The sequence below is a fragment of the Pleurodeles waltl genome, chromosome 6 (assembly GCF_031143425.1).
Source record: "Pleurodeles waltl isolate 20211129_DDA chromosome 6, aPleWal1.hap1.20221129, whole genome shotgun sequence".
Lineage (NCBI taxonomy): Eukaryota > Metazoa > Chordata > Amphibia > Caudata > Salamandridae > Pleurodeles > Pleurodeles waltl.
This window is the reverse complement of record NC_090445.1, coordinates 198,892,137-198,913,268: the sequence shown is the minus strand read 5'-3', so window position 1 is coordinate 198,913,268 and position 21,132 is coordinate 198,892,137. Positions and strand designations below refer to the sequence as shown.

General features: G+C 48.3%; 1 protein-coding gene across 6 annotated transcripts in view; it reads right to left on the bottom strand.

The window, feature by feature from the left end:
- The window catches only part of KAT7 (lysine acetyltransferase 7), a 683,237-nt gene that overhangs the window by 91,133 nt on the left and 570,972 nt on the right, over window positions 1–21,132 (bottom strand). For all 6 annotated transcript variants that reach the window (XM_069237807.1, XM_069237810.1, XM_069237811.1 and 3 more), the window contains one exon: window positions 280–386. In XM_069237807.1, coding sequence (XP_069093908.1) covers window positions 280–386 — 107 coding nt within the window. The remainder of the gene's footprint in view (window positions 1–279; window positions 387–21,132) is intronic.

Below are 21,132 nucleotides of genomic sequence, written 5' to 3'. Positions count from 1 at the left end.
ATCTAGGTTGGACCCCTGAGTAGTGTGAAAAATAGCAGTGGGTAGCACTTTAATTTATATAATAAAACAGATTATTACAGTCAAAAATCAATTAACACAATAGTTTTCCCCAGTCTAAAATCAATTAAAAACTGTTTCCCCAACAACAGTAATTAAGATGGAAAATCTGGTATAAAGTACAATGTGCTGGTACTAATAATTTGTCACCTGCTGGTCATGACCTCTGTGGAGTTTCTCAGCAACCACTGTATAACACTATGTTGCAGCTTTAAGTCTTACCTGCCTCTTTAAGACCAAGTGCTTCCCCTTCCAGTACTTAAGCATCTGTAGTGCTTGGAGTGTGCTGACAATATCAACGGGGTTTACTGCGGTCTCCTGGCTTATCTCTACAACACAAGTAAAAACATTAAATTGAGAAGTGCAGAGGCAACAATACATTATAGAACATATGTAGTTACTGAGTTTAACAGTCTCAGTCCAAGACCTTATCCTCCCATCTGACATTTCCTCATGAGAAAAAGGTGGTTATCTATTTGTACACTAAATATGTGAATAGTGAAAAGGCCACTAAACAACGCAGCTGCACCAAGGTATGAATGGCATTAGTATCCAATGCCTTAACATTTGCATGTTCTTTTCTGCTGCTGGGTCAGTGACGAAAAGACACTGCTGCTGTCATTTAATAACAAATAGTGGGTTGTGAGAGTGGCTTTCAATCCCTTTCAGCCTCTCTGCAACAATACATTAACGTATGTAGCTCCAAAGCAAGCTATGCAGTACACAGAAATCTTGAAGAACCTAGTGTTGTATTAACACAAGCATGTAACAAATTCTCAAGTCACTAAAGAACATGTTCTAACAGCATTATTCACATGGTGAAGAAGCACAGTACTGAAGATAACTGCCCTTTACCTTTTATTAGCAGCCTTTTGTGGAGGTGGGGGATATATGTTAAAAGCGAATACCAACATGTGTAAATGTCTAAATATGCCCTACAAACATACCAGCTGTCAACCCCTTCCTTGTGTATTACTTATTATGTTTCAGTGTAATTCATACTTCTTTTCGGAGTGCTACTGACTAGAATAACAGGACCCTACAAAATTTCTGTACCAGCTTTAACTCTCACAAATATGTCCTTGTTCTTCTATATACTACAAAGTTCACCATGTCAAGGATCAGCTGCACATGAATATACCCAACAGTCAAGGCACTTCCACCTCCCTTATCCTGGAATAGTAAATCAGATACGAAAATGGTCTTCTGGAAAACATACTACCTTGCACCACACGTGAAGCCAGGGCTGACGTTGGACACTGAAGGACAAAACTGATACAATTAACGACCTCTCTCAGTATAGTGCAAACTTTACAAATTAAAGGCATTTTTAACAAGGAAGAAGTTTCTGCTCCACAGAGTGTGAAAATGGGGAATGACAATTAAAGGATATATGTTAAACATGGGCCAGAGGGGAGTGCTCTTGGGTTACCCATACAAACATAAACTTGTAGTGTTTGTGGACAGTGGGAGAGGTTCCACATGCCCAAAGCTCACCTCATGCTTTATTTGCAACCTGTGAAACTCTGAGGTTTGAGCCCATGTGGAGGAGGTGGGGAGACAGGGGAGATGACCCAGATGAAGTCTCACAGGAGACTATTGATAGCAGAACCCCAACTCAGATAAAATGCAATATTCTCATGATGGTGCCCATTACGCATATAACCAGCGCCTAATTATTGTATATTTGATGCAGTAGCATTTTAAATGAAATGCTGCACATATTAATGAGGTGACATAGAAAACAGGGTGCATGGTTCATGCTTCAATTAGGTAATGCGTTTTGACTCAAACGAGTCTTGTTTACAATTGAACAAGACTAGTTTGAGTGGAAACGTGTTTGTGTTTGCTTATATAACCAATACATTTGTGCAAATTGACAAAGATTGGAGTCTGGCAGCTTTCCCTTTACAAGTTTGCTTCTAATATATATATTTATTACCTACTGGCGGTCACCAGTAGGTATAGTTAGGACCTAGTTTCCATAGGAAAAGCATATTTAGTTTTGCCAATAACTTTGGAGCCATTTGACGAATCTTCACAAAATTTTAAAAAACTAGTTCGCACCAGATTTCAGCTTCTGTCTTGAAAGTTTCAGGAGGGTGGGTGTTCTAAAACACGTTTACCCACATGCAATTTCCCATAGTGGGTTGAGACACCCATACAGCCTGCGCCTTTGGACAGAAATACATCAACTTTGGCAGAAAGTTAGCTCTTGGTAGAGAAAGAGCCCTTATTGTTATTTGGTGTAATCCACTCAGTAGTGTTTGAGTAATTATAGAAGCAACAAAACTGTATATCTGATGCTGAAATCTGATTGGCTGCCAATACTTAATCCAGGAAGTTTTGGCAGACATTTTTGGACTCGGATGAGTAAAAAAAATAAAATGGGGCTGGGTAGGACTACCTTAACCCTACCTGGGCAAAAAAGCATTTTTTTTGTTTTAACTTTTTGCCACAAACTGCGGAAGATCAGCGTATCCTGGCAAAAATATTAGGAAGAAATCAAGTGCAGTCTCTCGCACTTGTATAAACTTGGCCCACGGGTGGGGCAGGTCCCAGGGGAAAAAACAACTTTTTATATTGGGGATGGGGATGCACACAGCACACCTCCCAATTGCTAATCATAGTCCCGATAAAGCCATCTCCCCAGGGCAGGCCAAATAAAAAGAGGTATACGCGTAGGACACCCCCCCCAAAGACCGTTTATGGTCCAGGGCACTGCTACCATGGCCTATATATAAAAAGGGAAGGGGGGCAGTGCAGACCCCCCCCTCCTGAGACTATCGGGGCTCCGGGGACCACCACCCAAGGGCCAATGTGATCTCATGATGGGGGGGGGGGGAGGAGGGTCAGGCACCCTCCTAGGTCATTTATGGCCCTGGGGACCACCACCTCCCCAGCGCAGGCCCTACAAATAGATAGGAGAGAGGTCACGTGGCCCCCTTTATGGAGCCTTTAATGGCCCTGGGGACTGCCACTTCCCAACAGTCAGCTCCCTATGTCCAGAGGTGCCCAATCTTGGGACATAGGACCTGATTTAGATATTGGTAGAGGGCTTACGGAGGTGACTGATATCCTGTACTCTGAAATCTAAATCCCATTATATCCAATGGGATTCAGATTTGGGTAGACAGGATATCCGACACCGTTGTCAATATCTAAATTAGGCCTATAGTTGTTTGTTGTTGATTGGCTGGAGCTGTGACATCTCCTGCCAAGCGAGAAGTCTGCTCCCTGCTTGCTGGGAGCAGACTTTTCATATGTTTTCCTGCCTGCTGTCAGAGGGACAGGAAAACAGATGAAACAACTGCTCTTGCACGCAGGGAGCAGTACTTGTTGCTGCTCAACGCGTGGGGGAGCAATGGAGTCTTCTGCTGGAGGCCAGCAGGGAATGCGGGCCTTTCAGGTTCCCCCTGCTGTCCCATAAAACGCACACTGGGTGTGGGCCAGGGCACCACGCAACAAGTGGCCAAGACCAGGGTGATGGTACCCGGAGCAGTAAAAGGCCCAGGGAGGGGAGTCGCGTGCCCCTCTCCAAGGTTGTTTAAATATGGATTGTGGGTCACAGAGCCTGGTGCAAGTCAAGCCCTGTGGCCGACCCACCCAACAAGCACCGGGTGTGGGTGCCTGCGGCCAAGTCCTGCTGCACTCCGCCGTGGGGTTGGATGTGTACGGAGGTTTGGCCACAGGCCAGGCCCTGTGGCCAATCTTTACCACGCATGACCAAAAGTTGGGTGCCTTCAGTAACGCTTTTTTCTGGTGGATACAGTATCTACCTGTAAATTATTTACCTTTTGAATACTCTCAATGCACTAGCATTAAACGGAAATGCTTTAATTCTAGCTCTCCACGTCGACGATGTCACAACGGAACGGCTCCGCACTTGACTGTTTGATGTCATCGGAGCCATGAGAAGTCCTCGCCAGCATGCTTACATCAGTTTCACCCACTTTTTTTCCCAGTGCCTTCGAGGTGAACGGGTGAACACCAACATCATAAGCGCAACATGTTCGAGCTCAACTCAAAAATGTATATACATTTCTTTATGTATGATATATACATAATTTGCAATGTACATATATAATATACATAACTAACTTTATTCTTGGTATATTCACACAAGCAACAGGGAGGCGGGTGGGTCAGTGAGGAATCCACAGCTAAATACTGTACTGTAGGAAGTTGACTCTGTATATGCTATATCAAAATAAGATATAGGGCCTCATTCTGACCCTGGCGGACGGCGGAGGCCGTCCGCCAGGGTACCGCCGCTGAATGACCGCACCGCGGTCAAAAGACCGCGGCGGCCATTCAGACATTTCCTCTGGGCCGGCGGGCGCTCTCCAAAAGAGCGCCCGCCGGCCCAGAGGAAATGCCCCTGCAATGAGGACGCCGGCTCAGAATTGAGCCGGCGTAGTTGCAGGGGTGCGACGGGTGCAGTTGCACCCGTCGCGTATTTCAGTGTCTGCTTAGCAGACACTGAAATACCTTTCGGGGCCCTCTTACGGGGGCCCCTGCCGTGCCCATGCCTTTGGCATGGGCACGGCAGGGGCCCCCAGGGGCCCCGCGGCACCCCCTACCGCCATCCTGTTCCTGGCGGGCAAACCGCCAGGAACAGGATGGCGGTAGGGGGTGTCAGAATCCCCCATGGCGGCGGAGCAAGCTGCGCCGCCATGGGGGATTCTAAGGGCAGCGGTAAACCGGCGGGAGACCGCCGGTTTGCCTCTTCTGACCGCGGCCGAACCGCCGCGGTCAGAATGCCCTGCGGGGCACCGCCGGCCTGTCGGCGGTGCTCCCGCCGACCCTGGCCCCGGCGGTCTTAGACCGCCGGGGTCAGAATGACCCCCATAGTGTGCACAGAGTCCAGGGGTTCCCTAGACGCTAAAGTATATAATACTAATGCTCTCTTTTGTGGTAGTGTGGTTGACCAGTAAGGCTTAACAGATGGTAGTGCAAAGCATTTGTTACACACACACACACACACACGCACACGCACACGCGCACACACACACTAAAGAAAACACACTCAGTGACGAACTCCAGGCTAATATCGCAACAATATACTATGTTACTTTATTTTGAGAACCACAAGATTGTTTGCAGTTAAGTACATTTGCAAGTAACTATCATACATATGTATCAACACCACTTAGTTTCAATTTGGCAAGTTAAACTGTTTTCAAGAAAATAGCTCATATTAAAAGTTGACACTAAGTTCAATATACAGAGACAGTCCTGGGGAGGGGAAGAAAAGTTAGTACAGCTATACAAGACTTATAGTTCCAATCTCCAGGTGCTAGGACGTTAACAGTTTGGGGTTCAAGTTAACTCTAAACATCTAACACCAGCAGCACGGGGCTGGCAGAGTTCAGAGGTCAAACATGATGCAAGATTTAAAATTGGCTCCTATCGAGACTGGGGGCACTCAAACTCAGGCCTGCTTACAGGTAAGTACCCGCGTCTGGGGAGTTTAGGTGAGCACCAGGGGGAGCCACGTGTCAGTCCCAAACACACACCCTCAGCTGCGCAGGGGCGGCCGGGTGCAGGGTGCACACACAGCGTCGGACTTCCAATGCTTTTCAATAAGAGGACCCCGGGGGTAACCGAAAACCACAGGCTGGACAAGGAGGACTGCCTGCTGAACGTTGCTGCACTGGTGGTCGGATTACTCAGGGCCAGGGGGCTGCAGGTGTAGGGGTACCTTTAGCCATCGAGAATCTTCGTCTGGTTCTCTCGCGGTCAGCGGGGTCCTCTGGATTTAGGCTGCAGGTTTTGTGTTTGCCAGGAGGGTTCAAACCCAGGGTGGACACAAGGTCAGAATCGCCTGGGGACCTGCTCTGGACCGGTGGGCCATCTGGACACGGGCTGAGGTCGTCGGGTGCAGAGTGGGCAGGACTCGCGGAACCAGGGCAGTTATAGAGTCCTTTGCAGGAGTTTCTTTCAGGACAGGGCCACTATCCACGGGAGATCTTGGTCCTCTGGTGTGAAGGCAGTCTTCTTGAGGCTTTTAAGAGGTTGCTGGCCTGCAGGATGCATCACCTTTTTGTAGTAGGGCTTCTGAAGCTGGAGACAGGCCTGTAGGGCTGAGGCCAAATCATTTGGTGTCTTCAGTCTTCTCTACAAGGGGTTAGCTTACCAGTCCTCCTTTCTTCTCATTGTCTTCTTCGGGCAGGCCAGGAATCTGACAAGCTAAGTTCTAGGGAGCGCTTATATTCTGGATTTAGAGGCATTATAGGGCAGTAGCCAATGGCTACTGTCCTTGATAGTGACTACACCCTTCTGGTGTCCAGTCCCTTTGGGGAGGAGGGGACCCTTTTGGTCCCTGCTCTCCAAACCAAGACAGAGGATTTTGCAAGGGGGTAGTCACTTCAGTGCTGGACACCTTAGGGGTGGTCCTGGCTGGGGTGGTCACTCCTCCGTGTTTTCCCTAATTTTCTTGCCGGACTTCCCTGTGTGAGACCACTGATGGGAAAGACACTCCTGAAGATTGCAACCAAGGATGCTTCCTAATTATTACATAAGTGTCAATAATCCGAGCTGTGGTGTCTGCTACATCTAGGGAGGATCTAATCTGGTTGTTGGATATACCCTGTCCTTCTGCAACTACCTGCTATACCTTTTGTTGGTGTTTGGGTGGGAGATATTGCAGGAACTCCTATTGTACCTGGAGTCTGGGAGTTGGCAATTCTCCAATGATCTGCAGCTTGAGTTGCCACTCTATTGCCTGCTTCATCAGATTTCTGGCTCTTCATCAGCGGGAGGAGCATCCCCGGTGGACTGACTATTTGCCCTCTTCCTTGCTGCACTAACAACAATAGAATCAGGTAGCAATTGCTGAGCGGATTTGATGGTGCAGCTTTGTATTTTTTGTCCATCCTTGGTATCAGTACCCTAGCCTTCAATGGCGCTTTAAAAATGTCATCAGCATGTTTAAGCATGCCTGGAAGCTTTGGTACTCTGTGTGTAGAGCCAGGATCTCCAACCTTTTCTGTAATAAGAGCTACTTGTGGTCAATGGAAATCATCCTGAGCTACTAATATTATCAGTGTTGTAATAGCAAGCAAATTGGACCTGATTTCATTAGTGGCCACTATGTGCAAGATTACCAACAGTGATATAGCTGCCAGCATTAATGTAACAAAAGAAAAAAGGTTTTATTCAATTGGAATGCATCTACGTGGCTAATACACGACAGCTGTAGCTCGAATGTCCTTACCACTAAGGTAATATTAGTACTAATTCTCTCTGAGGCCACATGATTTATCACTCAAACATCAGTTTTAAAGATATTTTGAAAAATCAACAATGTTTCGCTAAACATCAGCTTATGAGTTCTAAAAATATACACATTTATTTCTTGAAAACAGTCTACTTTTGGGAAATAAGTTAATTCAACAGAGCAAAACCTTGTTATGTGGTAAGCTTGGCTGAACACAGGGGAGCTACTTACAGGCATCTGGAGAGCTACCAATAGCTCACAAGCTACTCGTTGGGGAAGCATGGTGTAGAGGATCGTGTGTTTAAAAAAACAAAAAGAAAAAATCATCCTCTATGGGATCTGAGTGAAGCTGCACATTGTGGTATGCAGCTTCCTAGCAATAACCTGATTATAGTCGGTGGTGTCTTCAGGTGGAGATGGCCTAGTGGGATATACATGAGGATCATTAGTTGGACAGGGTCTGGGTCATACAAATTCCATGGATCTACACTATAAGAATTGTCACCCAGGTCATCCCCAAGTGAGGAAACAGGGGATTGCAGAGAGAATTGTGTAGGTGAAGGTGGTGAAGTGGGAAGCAAAGGAGAATGCGGTGGTAAAGGCTGATGTACTGCCTTTGGTTTCTCCTTGTGTTTGATGATTTTACCAGGTGAAGGCCCAGCTTCGAAAGTCTCTTGGAAAGATAGTTTCCTTTTAGTTATAGAAGGAGGAGAGGCAATAATCTTTCCAGTATCCCTATGGATTTGGATTTTTCGCTGTCTATGGTCCATCACCTCAAGTACGGGCTGAATGTCTGAATTATTCAACAGATGGAGCAAATTTCTTTCCCACAGTTTAGTGCTTCGAAAGCTTGGAGACAGACTTTTTTTTTTTTTTTTTTAAATCGGGCCGAGAATGCGGACTCCGAAGCAGTTAAAAGTTTTTTCGGATCCGAAGACGACGTTGGGTGTTTCGGCTCAGGTGGAAGACGAATGCTTGGGTTCCAAAGTGGAAGCCTCCACTTTGAACTTTGAGTCGGTCCCGAAACAGGTGTGGCAGTCTGTTCGGTCAACATTGAATACATTTTGGACTTTTTCAACGCCGAACCAGAGGGCCGGTCATTGACCATGGCCGGCAAGCAGTGGTGGACCCAAGACCAGTTGTGCTGATTTTTTGGATGGTTTTTGGTGATGGGAAGGGACTGGCGTACTCACATACTGTGCAGCTGGAATCATTTGGCTGTCCCCATCGGAGTCACGGTTGGAATCAGAGTCTGCAATGGAAACCGCAGACTGCGCTTGTTCCTCACCGAAAATGTTGAGCATTTGTTTGGTCGACTTGGATGCCATCTCTAGCCGATACACTCTTCGATCCTGCAGTCTCTTCTTGGAGCGGAAGGATCGGCATGCCTCACAGGTTTCTTCCTTGAGATCGGGACAGAGGCAGAGGTTGTAGGGGAACTTTGCGTGGCACCGACGGCAGAATTGAAACGGAGTCCGATCCATGAGTGACGCCGTAGGCCAGAGAAGGGACGAGAAGGGCGCGGTCACCCAAAGGGTGTTTAAATCGATCCTGACGATACAATCTGATCAAGTGTAGTTAGAAAACAAGTCAGATAGTAATGAACCGAGAGCTACCGGAGCAAGAGGGAACATGTCCGAACCAGATGGAGGAAAGAAAATCTAATAAAGGACTCATGTGCACCATCACCGAGAGGAGAAGTCACTCGATCTCATGACTTGAAAAAGCTTCTTTGAAGAACAACTTGTAACACTCCGAGCCCAACACTAGATGGCGGACTTTATGCAAAGCACGAGTATCTGCAGCTACACATGCTATCGATGACCAACCTTCGGGTTTGGCACCAAATAAGACCAAACACACCACTGCAGCTGTTTCAGTATCAAGCTGAAAAATCTGAGACCTCGGAGCCGAAAAAACCAATACCACTTTCAGGGCTGACACTTTCGGTTCAAATCAAACACTCAGTTTCGAGAGTGTTCAGAACCGAAAAACATGAGTAGCAAACACACTTTAGCTACAGTGGACTCATCAAATATACAAGCTATTTTAGAGGTTATGGATGCGAAACATTGCAAACTTCATATTCACAAGGACACTAGAAGAATAATTGTTTCTCCTCCTGCAAGTATTACAAAAAAAAAATTACTTTTCAAGAGACTTTAGATGCTTCTCCAAAGAAAGCCTCAGAGAAAGAAAAGGCCCCACAGCAACAGTTGCCTTCTCCACCACATTCTCCTTTCTGTCCTTTCACTCTACCACCACCGTCATCCACATACGTCACACAGTTTTCCCCAAAGACATCCTCAGCATTATCTCACAGGGATGATCTTAGTGACATTCAGCAAGATACAGATCCATGGGACCTATATGACCCTGATTCCATTCTTTATAACAAACCGGATTTGTATCCTGCCAGGTCATCTCCACCAGAAGATACCACTGCCTGTAACCAGGTTATAGCTAGGGCAGCTGCCTACCATAATGTTCAGCTGCATACAGATCCCATTGAGGAAGATTTTCTATTTAATACATTAGCAGCTGCACATAAGGAATACCAATGCCTTCCAGTGCTTCCAGGCATGCTTAGACATTATTTTGACACCTTTTGAAGAACCAGTCAAGGCCAGAATAATCACACCTAGGGTGGATTAAAAAAAATATAATCCTGCACCTTCTGACCCAGTTTTTATCAGGACGCAGTTACCACCTGATTCCATAGTCATTAGTGCAGCCAGGAAAAGGGCCAATAGTCAGTCCACAGGAGATGCTCCTCCTCCAGACAAGGAAAGCAAAAAGTGGCAGAGTATATTCCAGGAATAGACAATCAACTAGTGGACCTGTTCAGCCTTGAGACCCTCACGGGTGAGTAGTGCGCTTTACAAATCCCTGATTGATTGAAGTCCACGAATGGGTAATTCACCCAGAGGTAATTCAAAAATACTTTCAACTATGGGGAGTGCCAGACATAGGTCTGTTTGCCACAAAAGAATCTCAAAATGCCAAAGCTTCGCATCCAGGTAACCACACCCTCAGTCCAAGGGCAATGCTTTATGGATGAATTGGTCAGGGATATTTGCTTATGCTTTTCCACCTGCCGCCACTCTTTCCATTTCTCATATGCAAACTCAAACAGACTTCACTCACTATGATTCTCATAGCTCCCACATGGGCACGTCAACATTAGTATCCTACCCTGTTGGATTTGTCTGTAGGACCAGATCTGTTGATTCTAAGGCTAGGCCAAATCAGACATCTAAATGATGAGCACACTCAATCTTGTGATATGGCTCCTGAGATCACAGAATGTGGTTATTTACAACTTCCATCTGAATGTATGCATATTCTGAAAGAAGCACGCAAACCCACAACTAGACAGTGTTATGCTGCTAAATGGAAATGTTTTGTATATTATTGTCAACCCCAAAATATTGATCCGCTTCACACTTCAGTGCAAGACACTGTATGCTATTTGTTACTATTGCGCAAAGCAAATCTAGCATACTTTACCATTAGGCTTCATTTAGCGGGCATAGCTGCTAACCTTCAAAACAGACATCTTTCTTTATTTAGACTTCCTGTCATCAGAGCATTTATGGACGGCCTCAAGAGAGTCATTCCACCTAGAGTTCGTCCAGTTCTTGCATGGAATCTTAATATTGTACTCACAAGACTTATGTGTCAACCATTTGAACCTATGCATTCTTGTACTTCACAGTTCCTCTCATGGAAAGTTGCTTTTTTAGTAGCTATAACTTCTTTAAGAGGAGTTAGTGAAATTCAAGCATTCAAAATTCATAAGGACTTGGAACAAATCCAAAGTTCCTACCTTTTCATATTAATCAATTAGTGGAATTACCAGTCTTCTTTCCACAACCAGATTCAGTCGCTGAAAGAGCTCTACATATCCTTGATGTTAAAAGAGCTGTTATGTATTACATCAACAGAACAAAAGACTTCAGGAAATCAAAGCAACTGTTTAAAGCTTTTTCGGGGCGTGGCCAACATGGCGACCGGAGCGGCAGGATAATACTGCAGCTCCGTGCCTGGCCCACAATAATATCCTGAGTGCGGCGCCCATCGCCCTCCCTGAGGAAGGTGCCGCCCGCCCAACGTCTCAGCACCACCAGCCGATGCAGCGACCCTTTCTGTGACGCCGGGGTCGCCTCAGGACTTGAGGAGGAGCTGGCGGCCTGTCGAGCCGGCGGCCGCAGCTGGTGAGCTTGCTGCCCGGGTCCGTGGGCCGGCTCCACCCCTGGGCCTCTGGCGTGCGGCGCTGGTCTGGGGAGACCCGCGGGGAGCCGGAGGCTGCCGGAGAATCGAGGGACTCGCGCCCCGGGGATCGCACCGTGACGGTGCGCCTGCCCGCGGCCCTTTACCTGCGACGGAGTTGCTGCGGTGGCGCCGGAGCTCTCGGAGCGCCCGGCGCGGCGCGATTTGAAGGACTGCGGCGGCGCTGGGGCTCCCTACCCGGCTGGGTAATATAAGCACGGCCCGATTGAGCTGAGGCCATTAAAGCCAAACTCAAATTAAATCAGCAGTAGGCCTGGGCGCTGCGGTGAAGGAGAGGCCGTCGCGCGCACGCTTTCCAGTGCGGCCGCTCGGGGGATCCCCTGCTGGGCCCCGGGCGCCCAGGCTTGTTTGAACGACAGGAGGCTGCACCCTTTTCGGCGACACGGATCGGGTCGCGGTGTGGGGGGGGGGGGGGGGGGAAATCGCTCTCTCCCCCTTGAGGCCTGCTCATGCGAAGTGGACAACAGTGAATTGGGGAAGTTGAAAACTCTACCCATGACTTTCCTGGATGGGCAGGTACGCGGCGTTGCCCCGTTCCCTCGTCGTCTCCACCAGACATCCGGTGTCACTAATGGCACTATTACTGCTTTCAACCTGGAATCTCCGGGAGCACTGAATATTGAGCTGCCCCCCCCCTGGCGAGGAGCACCACGCGTGACATCGGGCCCATCTGGGTCCTGCTGGCTACCGGGAGCGGCGGGTGCCATGCGGCGCGGATCGGCTAGGCACCAAACTAAAACAACAAAGACAGAGTAAGAAAACGGTGAAACTAAACTGACACCAATATCAGTAAAGGATACGCAACTCCCTCCTGAACCTCAGAGAACTAAGGGACGCTCTGGAGGAAGCCCGAAGTCGTGGGAGGATACTCCCGGCAAACAGCTGACCGGTAACTCTGTCATAACGCACTGGTGTAGAACAGTAAGGAAATCATGGTCAAACCAAAACACCCCAAAACGGGGTCCACGGGAGAAGGAGACCCTCCCCAACCGACTTGCCATGCGGACACGCAATCGCTCACACAGCTACAGCTGAATGAAACATTACGCACGCACTCCCTTCAATTTGACAAAATTATGCAAGCAATAATGGACACTAAATCCTCGTTAGAAGGGAAAATAGACGCTGCAGTACAGGAAGTCTCATTGCTGCGAGCTGACCACCGCAAATTAACTGGAAGGGTCCACGACACTGAAACGACACTGGAAACTATCCAACCAGAAGTAGTAGAAATGAGAACTAGAATGCAAAAAATGTAACTAGACATAACTCAACTACAACGCAGGGCAGAGGAAGCTGAAGGTCGCTCCAGACGGAATAATATCAGATTCCTTGGAGTTCCTGAGAGAATCGAACACCCTAAGGCAGAGGTGTTCTTAGAGACCTGGCTGAGGAACACACTTAAAGAGCAGTACCCTTCCACAACATCAGTGATCGAAAGAGCACACAGAATACCGAGCAAACCACCTAGGCCGGGAGCACCGCCCGACCACTAATAGCTCGCTTCCTAAATTATAGGGATAGAGACTTGGTCCTTCAGCACTTCAGAACGTCTGACCAGATCATGATGGAGAACAGCAGGGTAACTGCCTACCCTGACTACACAATGGAGGTACAAAGCAGGAGAATCGCGTATAGCAAGATCAAGCAGTTGCTGCGAGAGAAAGGCATCACTTACTCCCTCATGTTCCCAGCACGACTGCGCATCGTTATGGACGAGAAAACCCTAATGTTCCCCACTCCTGAAGATGCATGGACTTGGATCCATGCTAAAGGATTGGCCGACCCGGCCAAGGAAGATACAGTATCGGAAGAATGGACCATTGCTAACTACAGAAAGAAGAAAAAAAAACACCAAAACATCCTCTCGCCCCACAAAAGCGCAAATGGCATTGGACCGTGCACAAATATTAAAAGACACAAACTCATTCGCTCGTGGGACGCTGGATTCAAGGAGTGAAACAGACACCAACGACACCACCTCACATGGGGGAGATACAAGCCCATCCCCCTCCCCGTTGCTGGCGGGCCCGGATCTTACGCCACGATTGGCGGACGAAATTTAAAAGTGGAGTTCTGGCATCCGTGGCTCCTCGCCGACAGCAATTAAGGTGCTGCAAAACACCAACATCGGGACCCTCGCCCCGAGATCCACAGCGAATAACAGCCATTAATATGAGTAACTACAACTGAATCCGCAAAAACTGTACAAAGGCGAATGGGACTGCAGAATCGTGAAGTATCCTACAGGTGGGCCACCCAAGGGCTAGACATCAAGTAACCCACGACCCCTTATACCTAAACGGTATCCGAATGGAACTGACTTCTCTGGAAGCCACCTTAGGCACCGGTTGTGCCACTTTAACGGACTTATACAGTCCGTAATATCCTTTTGGTTGTTATATCTATCTTTTTCTTTTCTATCTTTAGCTCACTATGGGCTTACTCCTCACTCTTCGGAGCTTGGGGGCTGGGACGGGGGGGTTGGGTTCCGGGGGGGGGTGTGGTGGGGCCGGGGGGGCTGGGGCGGATGGGCGTGGCGGGTACAGATCAGATAGCTCCCTGCGCCTCAGCATAACACAATGAATAAGGTACCCAGTTATAATCTCATGACTTGGAATGTGAAGGGCATGGCCGGGACTAGCAAACGTCACAGAATACATGCGTACCTAAAACGCCACCATATACATATAGCAATACTACAGGAAACACACATTACGCCCACAGAGGCTGTTCGGTTAGAAAAGCGCTGGATGGGCTCAATATACAGCGCTGGCGACTCTTCCTTCGCCAGAGGGGTGCTGGTCTGGATAGCGCCAGGTGTCCCTTACACAGTACAACACAGCACAAAAGACAAGGAGGGCAGGTTTATACAACTAAAGGGCTTGTTGGATGGGGAGGAACTCGTGATAAATGGGCTATATGTACCGAACATCAAACAAGGTGAATTTTTACAAACCAAGACTTCACAATTAACCAATGATCTAACTTCATCATGCATATGGGGGGGGGGACACATGAACTGTGTCCCACACATAGATAAGGATAGATCACATCCCCCGCTAGTGGCCGCACCAACAATGAAAAACTCCCAAATGCTGGGCGCATGGATGGAAGAACGTCGACTGACCGACATATGGAGACACTTGCATCCACATGAAAATGTGTACTCCTATTATTCCCCAGTACACTTATTACATACCCGTATAGACCTCATCCTCACCTCACAGAATCTAACGCATAAAGTAACGAGAGCGGAGTATTCCGCTAGGGTAATCTCAGACCACTGTCCACTCATAGTACAAATAAGATGGGGCAGACCTCGCTCATGCATTCCTACCTGGCGACTGCAAACGCAACTCTTACAAGACCCCCCTTTTAGGAAGGACATTGCTACACACATCTCAACATATTTCACATCGAATGAAGGGACGGCCACCTCAAGAGCCATCGAATGGGATGCACATAAGACAGTCATAAGAGGGGTATGCATATCAACCACAGTGGGAGTGCGGCAAACACTGATGCGCGAACTCCGAGCATTAGAACAAGAAATTCAGTTAGCTGAGGGCGGGTTCGCTAAAGGTGCCATAACAGCGGCCATGCTCACTAACATGCGCTCCAAATGGTCCGAGACAGACAGTCGCCTCAGACACTTCGACTATCGACATCACATGGCCCGTACACATGCAGAGGGTGACAGATCCGGTAAACTATTAGCGTGGCTTATAAAGAGCGAACACCGGAACGCCCCCATAGGCGCTATCCGCCTGGAATCAGGTCGGATAGTCAATACACAGGTAGAGATAAATAATGCTTTCAAAGAGTATTATAGCTTGTTGTACCAGGCACGGCCTTCACCTACTAATACCCAATTAAACGACTTCTTCAGCGATATAACCCTGAGCAGCCTGACAGCTGCTCAAACCATAGAGCTAGACAGCCCAATTGAGATAGCTGAAATCCAACGAGCATTGCTACAGTTGTCACACGGCAAAGCACCCGGCAGCGATGGCATACCCATAGAATACTACAGCACGTTCCAATCCCAGATTCTAGCCCGATATCTAGCAATGCTAAAGGAAGCGCTGGAACTGGGCCAGCTCCCTGAAACATGTCGTGAGGCTCTGATAGCAGTATTACCAAAGGCAGGCCGTGACCCTTTGGATGTTCGTTCATATAGGCCACTATCATTACTAAACACTGACTGCAAATTACTCGGAAAAATACTAGCTAACCGCCTGCTTCCTTATGTGTCAGAGCTGATACATCGGGACCAGGCAGGCTTCATACCCGGTCGCAACACATTCGGCAACATCAGGAACTTACTGCGCCTTATGAGAAACTCCCCGGTAGAAGGCAGCCGCCAGGTGGCAGTATCATTGGACATAGAAAAAGCGTTTGATACGTTGGGCTGGCCTTTCTTAACAGAGACACTCAAGCGGATGGGGTTCGGGCAAGTATACATTGGTTGGGTGAGAACATTATACACTGACCCAAATGCTAGGGTTAAGACGGGAGACACGATCTCCGAAAAATTTAACATTAGTAGAGGCACCAGACAGGGATGCCCGCTTTCACCACTGTTATTCGCATTAGCTATTGAACCTCTAGCCGCTCGTCTTCGCATAATGGCCCCCACGTGGGGTGTCTTGGATGGCCAGTCGCACCAGATAGTATCCTTATATGCGGACGATGCGCTGATCTTCCTACGTGATCACGTGGGAGCCCTACCGGGCCTGCTGGAACTCCTAGAAAAATTTAGTTCGGTGGCCGGATTAACAGTGAACTGGACAAAATCCTGCATATTCCCTATGCGTCCGGTCCCCGAGGCACTGAGAACACCAACGGGTCCGGGAGGCTTGAAATGGTGCTACTCAACATTTAAACATCTAGGTGTAAATATATACCATGACAGTCAAGATCTCAGTGATGGTAACCTTGGCCAAGTGGTCAGATCAACGAGGGGCTCCTTGCCCTTCTGGAGCTCACTGCCACTGTCTCCTATGGGCAGAGTAGCTATTGCAAAGATGATAGTATTGCCCCGACTACTCTATTATTTTATGGCATTACCCTTGATACTTCCGAGCTCCTTTTTTAAACTATTGAATAGCTTACTAACGGACCTAATATTGGGCAATGGCCGCAGACGCGTTGCGTTAACAAAAGTACTCCTACCGCTCAAACTGGGAGGACTGGGCGCCCCCAAATTTGAAGCGTACTACGCAGCTGCCCAAATACAATGGATATCCACATGGGTTGGAAACCCAACCGGGGCCGAAACTCAGAGGGTGTTGCTGGACCTCGAAGGCACAGAAATAATGCAATACCTCATGAATTGCACTGATCCAGTAAACACTAGCAATATGCTGCTGTACACTGCACACTGGGCTTGGGGCCGATATGCGTTGCAAAACGCAAAAGACCCGCAGTACTCACCGAGGATCCCACTGCTGGCCCAGCCGACATTAGCAAAAATAGCAGCCAAAGTGGGCCTGAACACATGGGGAAGCAGGGGCATACATACACTGGGAGACATCTACCAGGATGGGCAACTTCAAACCTATGAAGCACTAGCCGATAGGCACGCGCACGGCCGGGGAGGTTTTATAGCTTATGGAGCTATTCGGCAGGTAATGAGAGAGTGCTGGAGAAAAGGCAACTCTGAACCGGATGTCTCCCCTCTGCTACACGAACTGATGGGATGCACAAACGCCCCATCTAGCATTTCAAATATATACAACATCCTCGCCACCCAGGCTGAACACAAACAGGAACATGCAAAAAATAAATGGGATCGCGTGCTACCGGAACCACTATCCCTTAACTCATGGGAACAAGCGATGAAAATGACTCGTGAGGTTTCACGCAACCCTTGCTTCCGATACACACAGTTTAATTATGTACATCAGACCTATCTATCACCACACCGCATAACACTCATGTTTCCCCGATCACCGCAGACATGCCCCAGATGCGACACAGAAGAGGCCACATTCTACCACATGACATGGGAATGCCTCCCGATCAGGAACACATGGATAGAGATAATAACGTTGCTAGCTGAATGGACAAATACCACATTATCTCCCACTCCTGAGGTGTGCCTACTGGGCATAACACCTCATCCCAAGAAACGCAAACATACATATAAATGCATTGCCCTGGCGCTGGTGCTGTATAGACGCCTTATCGCCATGAAGTGGAAAGCCCCCGGCGCTCCCAGTGTTGCTCAGTGGCGTGAAGAGGTAATACGCTGGACCAAAGCAGAAACACAGACATTACAGAATCTACTGGATAAAGGTGTATTAGTTAAAGGCCTAGAGGTGTGGAACTCGTTCTTGACAGCTGCAGAAAATAAAGACGATGAACGCCCTCCCTAAACAAATGTGTAAGGGATAATTGACATTACTGCAATGGCCGTAGTGAGGCGTTATTGCATGGGGCGATCTGGGCAAGCGGGGGAGGAGAAGGGAAAAAAATAATAATAATAAAAAAAAAGATAAATAAATAAATAAACAAATAAAATTTTTTAAAAAAATAAATAAAAAAGAACCAATATAAATCGCGATGCCCTTCGCGTGTACCCCTGAGTCTTGGGGTGCGCTGGGGGGTACTGGGGCTGGGAGTCCTCGCACCCTGCTGGTTCCCTCCTGCTGCGGCCCGATGCCCGTGCGCGGCGCTCTACGGCCAACAATGGGCCGGTCCCCTGCGGTCCTGGGGTGGCTTGGTTAAGTGCTGACGCGGCGAAACCGCAGGGATGCTCGCGCAATTGTAGTGTACGGTTCGTGTTGGGCGCCTCTTGCCCCCCCCCCCCCCCGGCAGCTGGTTCCCCGACCTCCTGGGCCTTCCCCCTACCCCGCTGTTGGTCCCCTCCCCCCTCCCATCGGTGCGTGACCGCCGGAGCCACCTCAGCTCCTATCTAACGCTCTCTTCTCTATGTTTCTTAAACAATCTCGCACATGTCGAATATACCTCGAGTGTGATCGCGCAACTCGCAAGGCCCAACCCGGATATTGGTGCAATCACACGGGACTTGCGATATGTCCATACGCAATAATTATATGTATAATGTTCGATGATGCATAATGTAACTTCTTAAATTTCATTTAAATGTTGCCACTTGGCTGATAAAACAATAAAAACACAAAAAAAAAAAAAAAAAAATGCTTTTTCACAACCTCACAAAGATAATCCTATTTCGCAAAATGGGTTAGCTAGCTAGCTAGTGATTTGTACTCAAACTTGCTGTCCTAAAGTTCAAGACCGCTACCAATAGCTCCTTAACCAGTACTTAGGACATTATTTCAAGCTACTCTAACTCCTACAGGCTGGCCACTGCTTTTTTGGGAGGGGACTGCTTTACAGTCTTTGCAAAACATGTGTATATACAGCTACACATGACCTCCCTCCTCCCCGGAAGCCTGTAGTCGTTGTAGTACAATATATTGTAATTATGTGTTCGATAGCCGCTGCTCACGGGAGTTTCTTGCTCCTTTGGTTCAGGGCGGTCCTCTGAGGCATCAGAGGTTGCTGGTCCTTGTTGGATGTGTTGCTGTTGCAGTTTCTTCAAGTCAGGAGACAGGCCGGTAGGGCTGGGGCCAAAGCAGTTGTCTGTGCAGGGCTTTCAGGTCAGCAGTCCTTCTTCTTGTTTCGGGTTGCAGGAATCTTATTTCCTGGTTTCAGGGTTGACCCTAAACACTCAATTTAGGGGTGTGTTTAGGTCTGGGGGGGGCAGTAGCCAATGGCCACTGTTCTTGAGGGTGGCTACTCCCTATTTGTGGGGAGGGGGCACATCCCCAATTCAATTGGGGGGGGAATGCTCCAAAACAAGATGGAGGATTTCCTAAGGCAGGGGTCACCTCAGCTCAGGACACCTTAGGGGCTGTCCTGACTGGAGGGTGACTCCTCCTTGTTTTTCTCATTATCTCCTGCGGACTTAACGCCAAAAGTGGGGGCTGTGGCCGGAGGGGTGGGCATCTCCACTAGCTAGGATGCCCTGGGGCGCTGTAACAACAAGCATGAGCCTTTGAGGCTCACCGCCAAGTGTTACAGTTCCTGCAGGGGGAGGTGAGAAGCACCTCCGCCCAGTGCAGGCTTTGCTCCAGGCCACAGATTGACAAAGGCACTCGACCCAATTGGCCAGAAACTCGTCTGGATGTGGCAGGCTGGCAGAACTGGTGAGCCTAACACTAGTACTCGGACTGGCATGCCGGGGGCATCTCTAAGATGCTCTCTGTGTGCATTTTGTAATAAATCCCACACTGGCATCAGTGTGTATTTATTGTGCTGAGAAGTTTGATACCAACATTCCCAGATTTCAGTGTAGCCATTATGGAACTGTGGAGTTCATAACGGACAGACTCCCAGACCATATACTCTTTGTGGCTACCCTGCACTTACAATGTCTAAGGTTTTGCTTAGACACAGTTGGGGCATAGTGCTCATGCACATAGGCCCTCACCTGTGGTATAGTGCACCCTGCCTTAGGGCTGTAAGGCGTGCTAGATGGGTGACTTACCTATGCCACAGGCAGTGTGAGGTGGGCTTGGCACTTTGAGGGGAGTGTCATGTCGACTTAGTAATTTTCTCCCCACCAGCACACACAAGCTGAGAGGCAGTGTGTATGTGCTGAGTGAGGAGTCCCCAGGGTGGCATAATACATGCTGCAGCCCTTGAAGACCTTCCCTGGCCACAAGGCCCTAGGTACCAGGGGTACTAGTTACCAGGGACTTATCTGTGTGCCAGGGCTGTGCCAACTATGGGAACAAAAGTACAGTTTATGGAAAGAACACTGGTGTGCTGGGGGCTGGTTAGCAGGGTCCCAGCACACTTTCAAACATAACTGGCATCAACAAAAGGCAAAACGTTAGGGGGTAACCATGCCAAGGGAGGCATTTCCTTACACAACTTACACCCCCCCCCCCCCCAAACGAAAGAGGATGAGACTAACCTTTCCCAAGAGAGTCTTCATTTTCTAAATGGAAGAGTCTGGAAAGGCCATCAGCATTGGCATGGGCAGTCTCAGGTCTGTGTTCCACTACAAAGTCCATTCCCTGTAGGGATATGGACCACCTCAACAGTTTAGGGTTTTCTCCTTTCCTTTGCATCAGCCATCTGAGATGTCTGTGGTGAGTTTGAACTATGAAGTGAGTACCAAAAAGGTATGGTCTCAACTTCTTCAGGGACCAAACCACAGCAAAGGCCTCCATCTAAATGGCACTTCAACGCAGCTCCCTGGGGAGTAACCTCCAGCTAATAAAAGCAACAGGCTAGTCAAGGCCATCATCATTTGTTTGGGACAGGACTGCTCCTATCACATGTTCAGAGGCATCTGTCTGCACAATGAACTGCTTAGAATAATGTAGAGCTCTCAAAACTGGTGCTGTACACATAGCTTGCTTCAGGGTGTCAAAGGCCTTTTTATAGCCCACAGTCCAGTTCACTTTCTTGGAGGTCAGTTCTGTGAGGGGTGTCACTATTGATCCATTTCCCTTCACAAACCTGCTATAGTACCCAGTCAAGCCAAGGAATGCCCTGATTTGAGTCTGGGTTTTTGG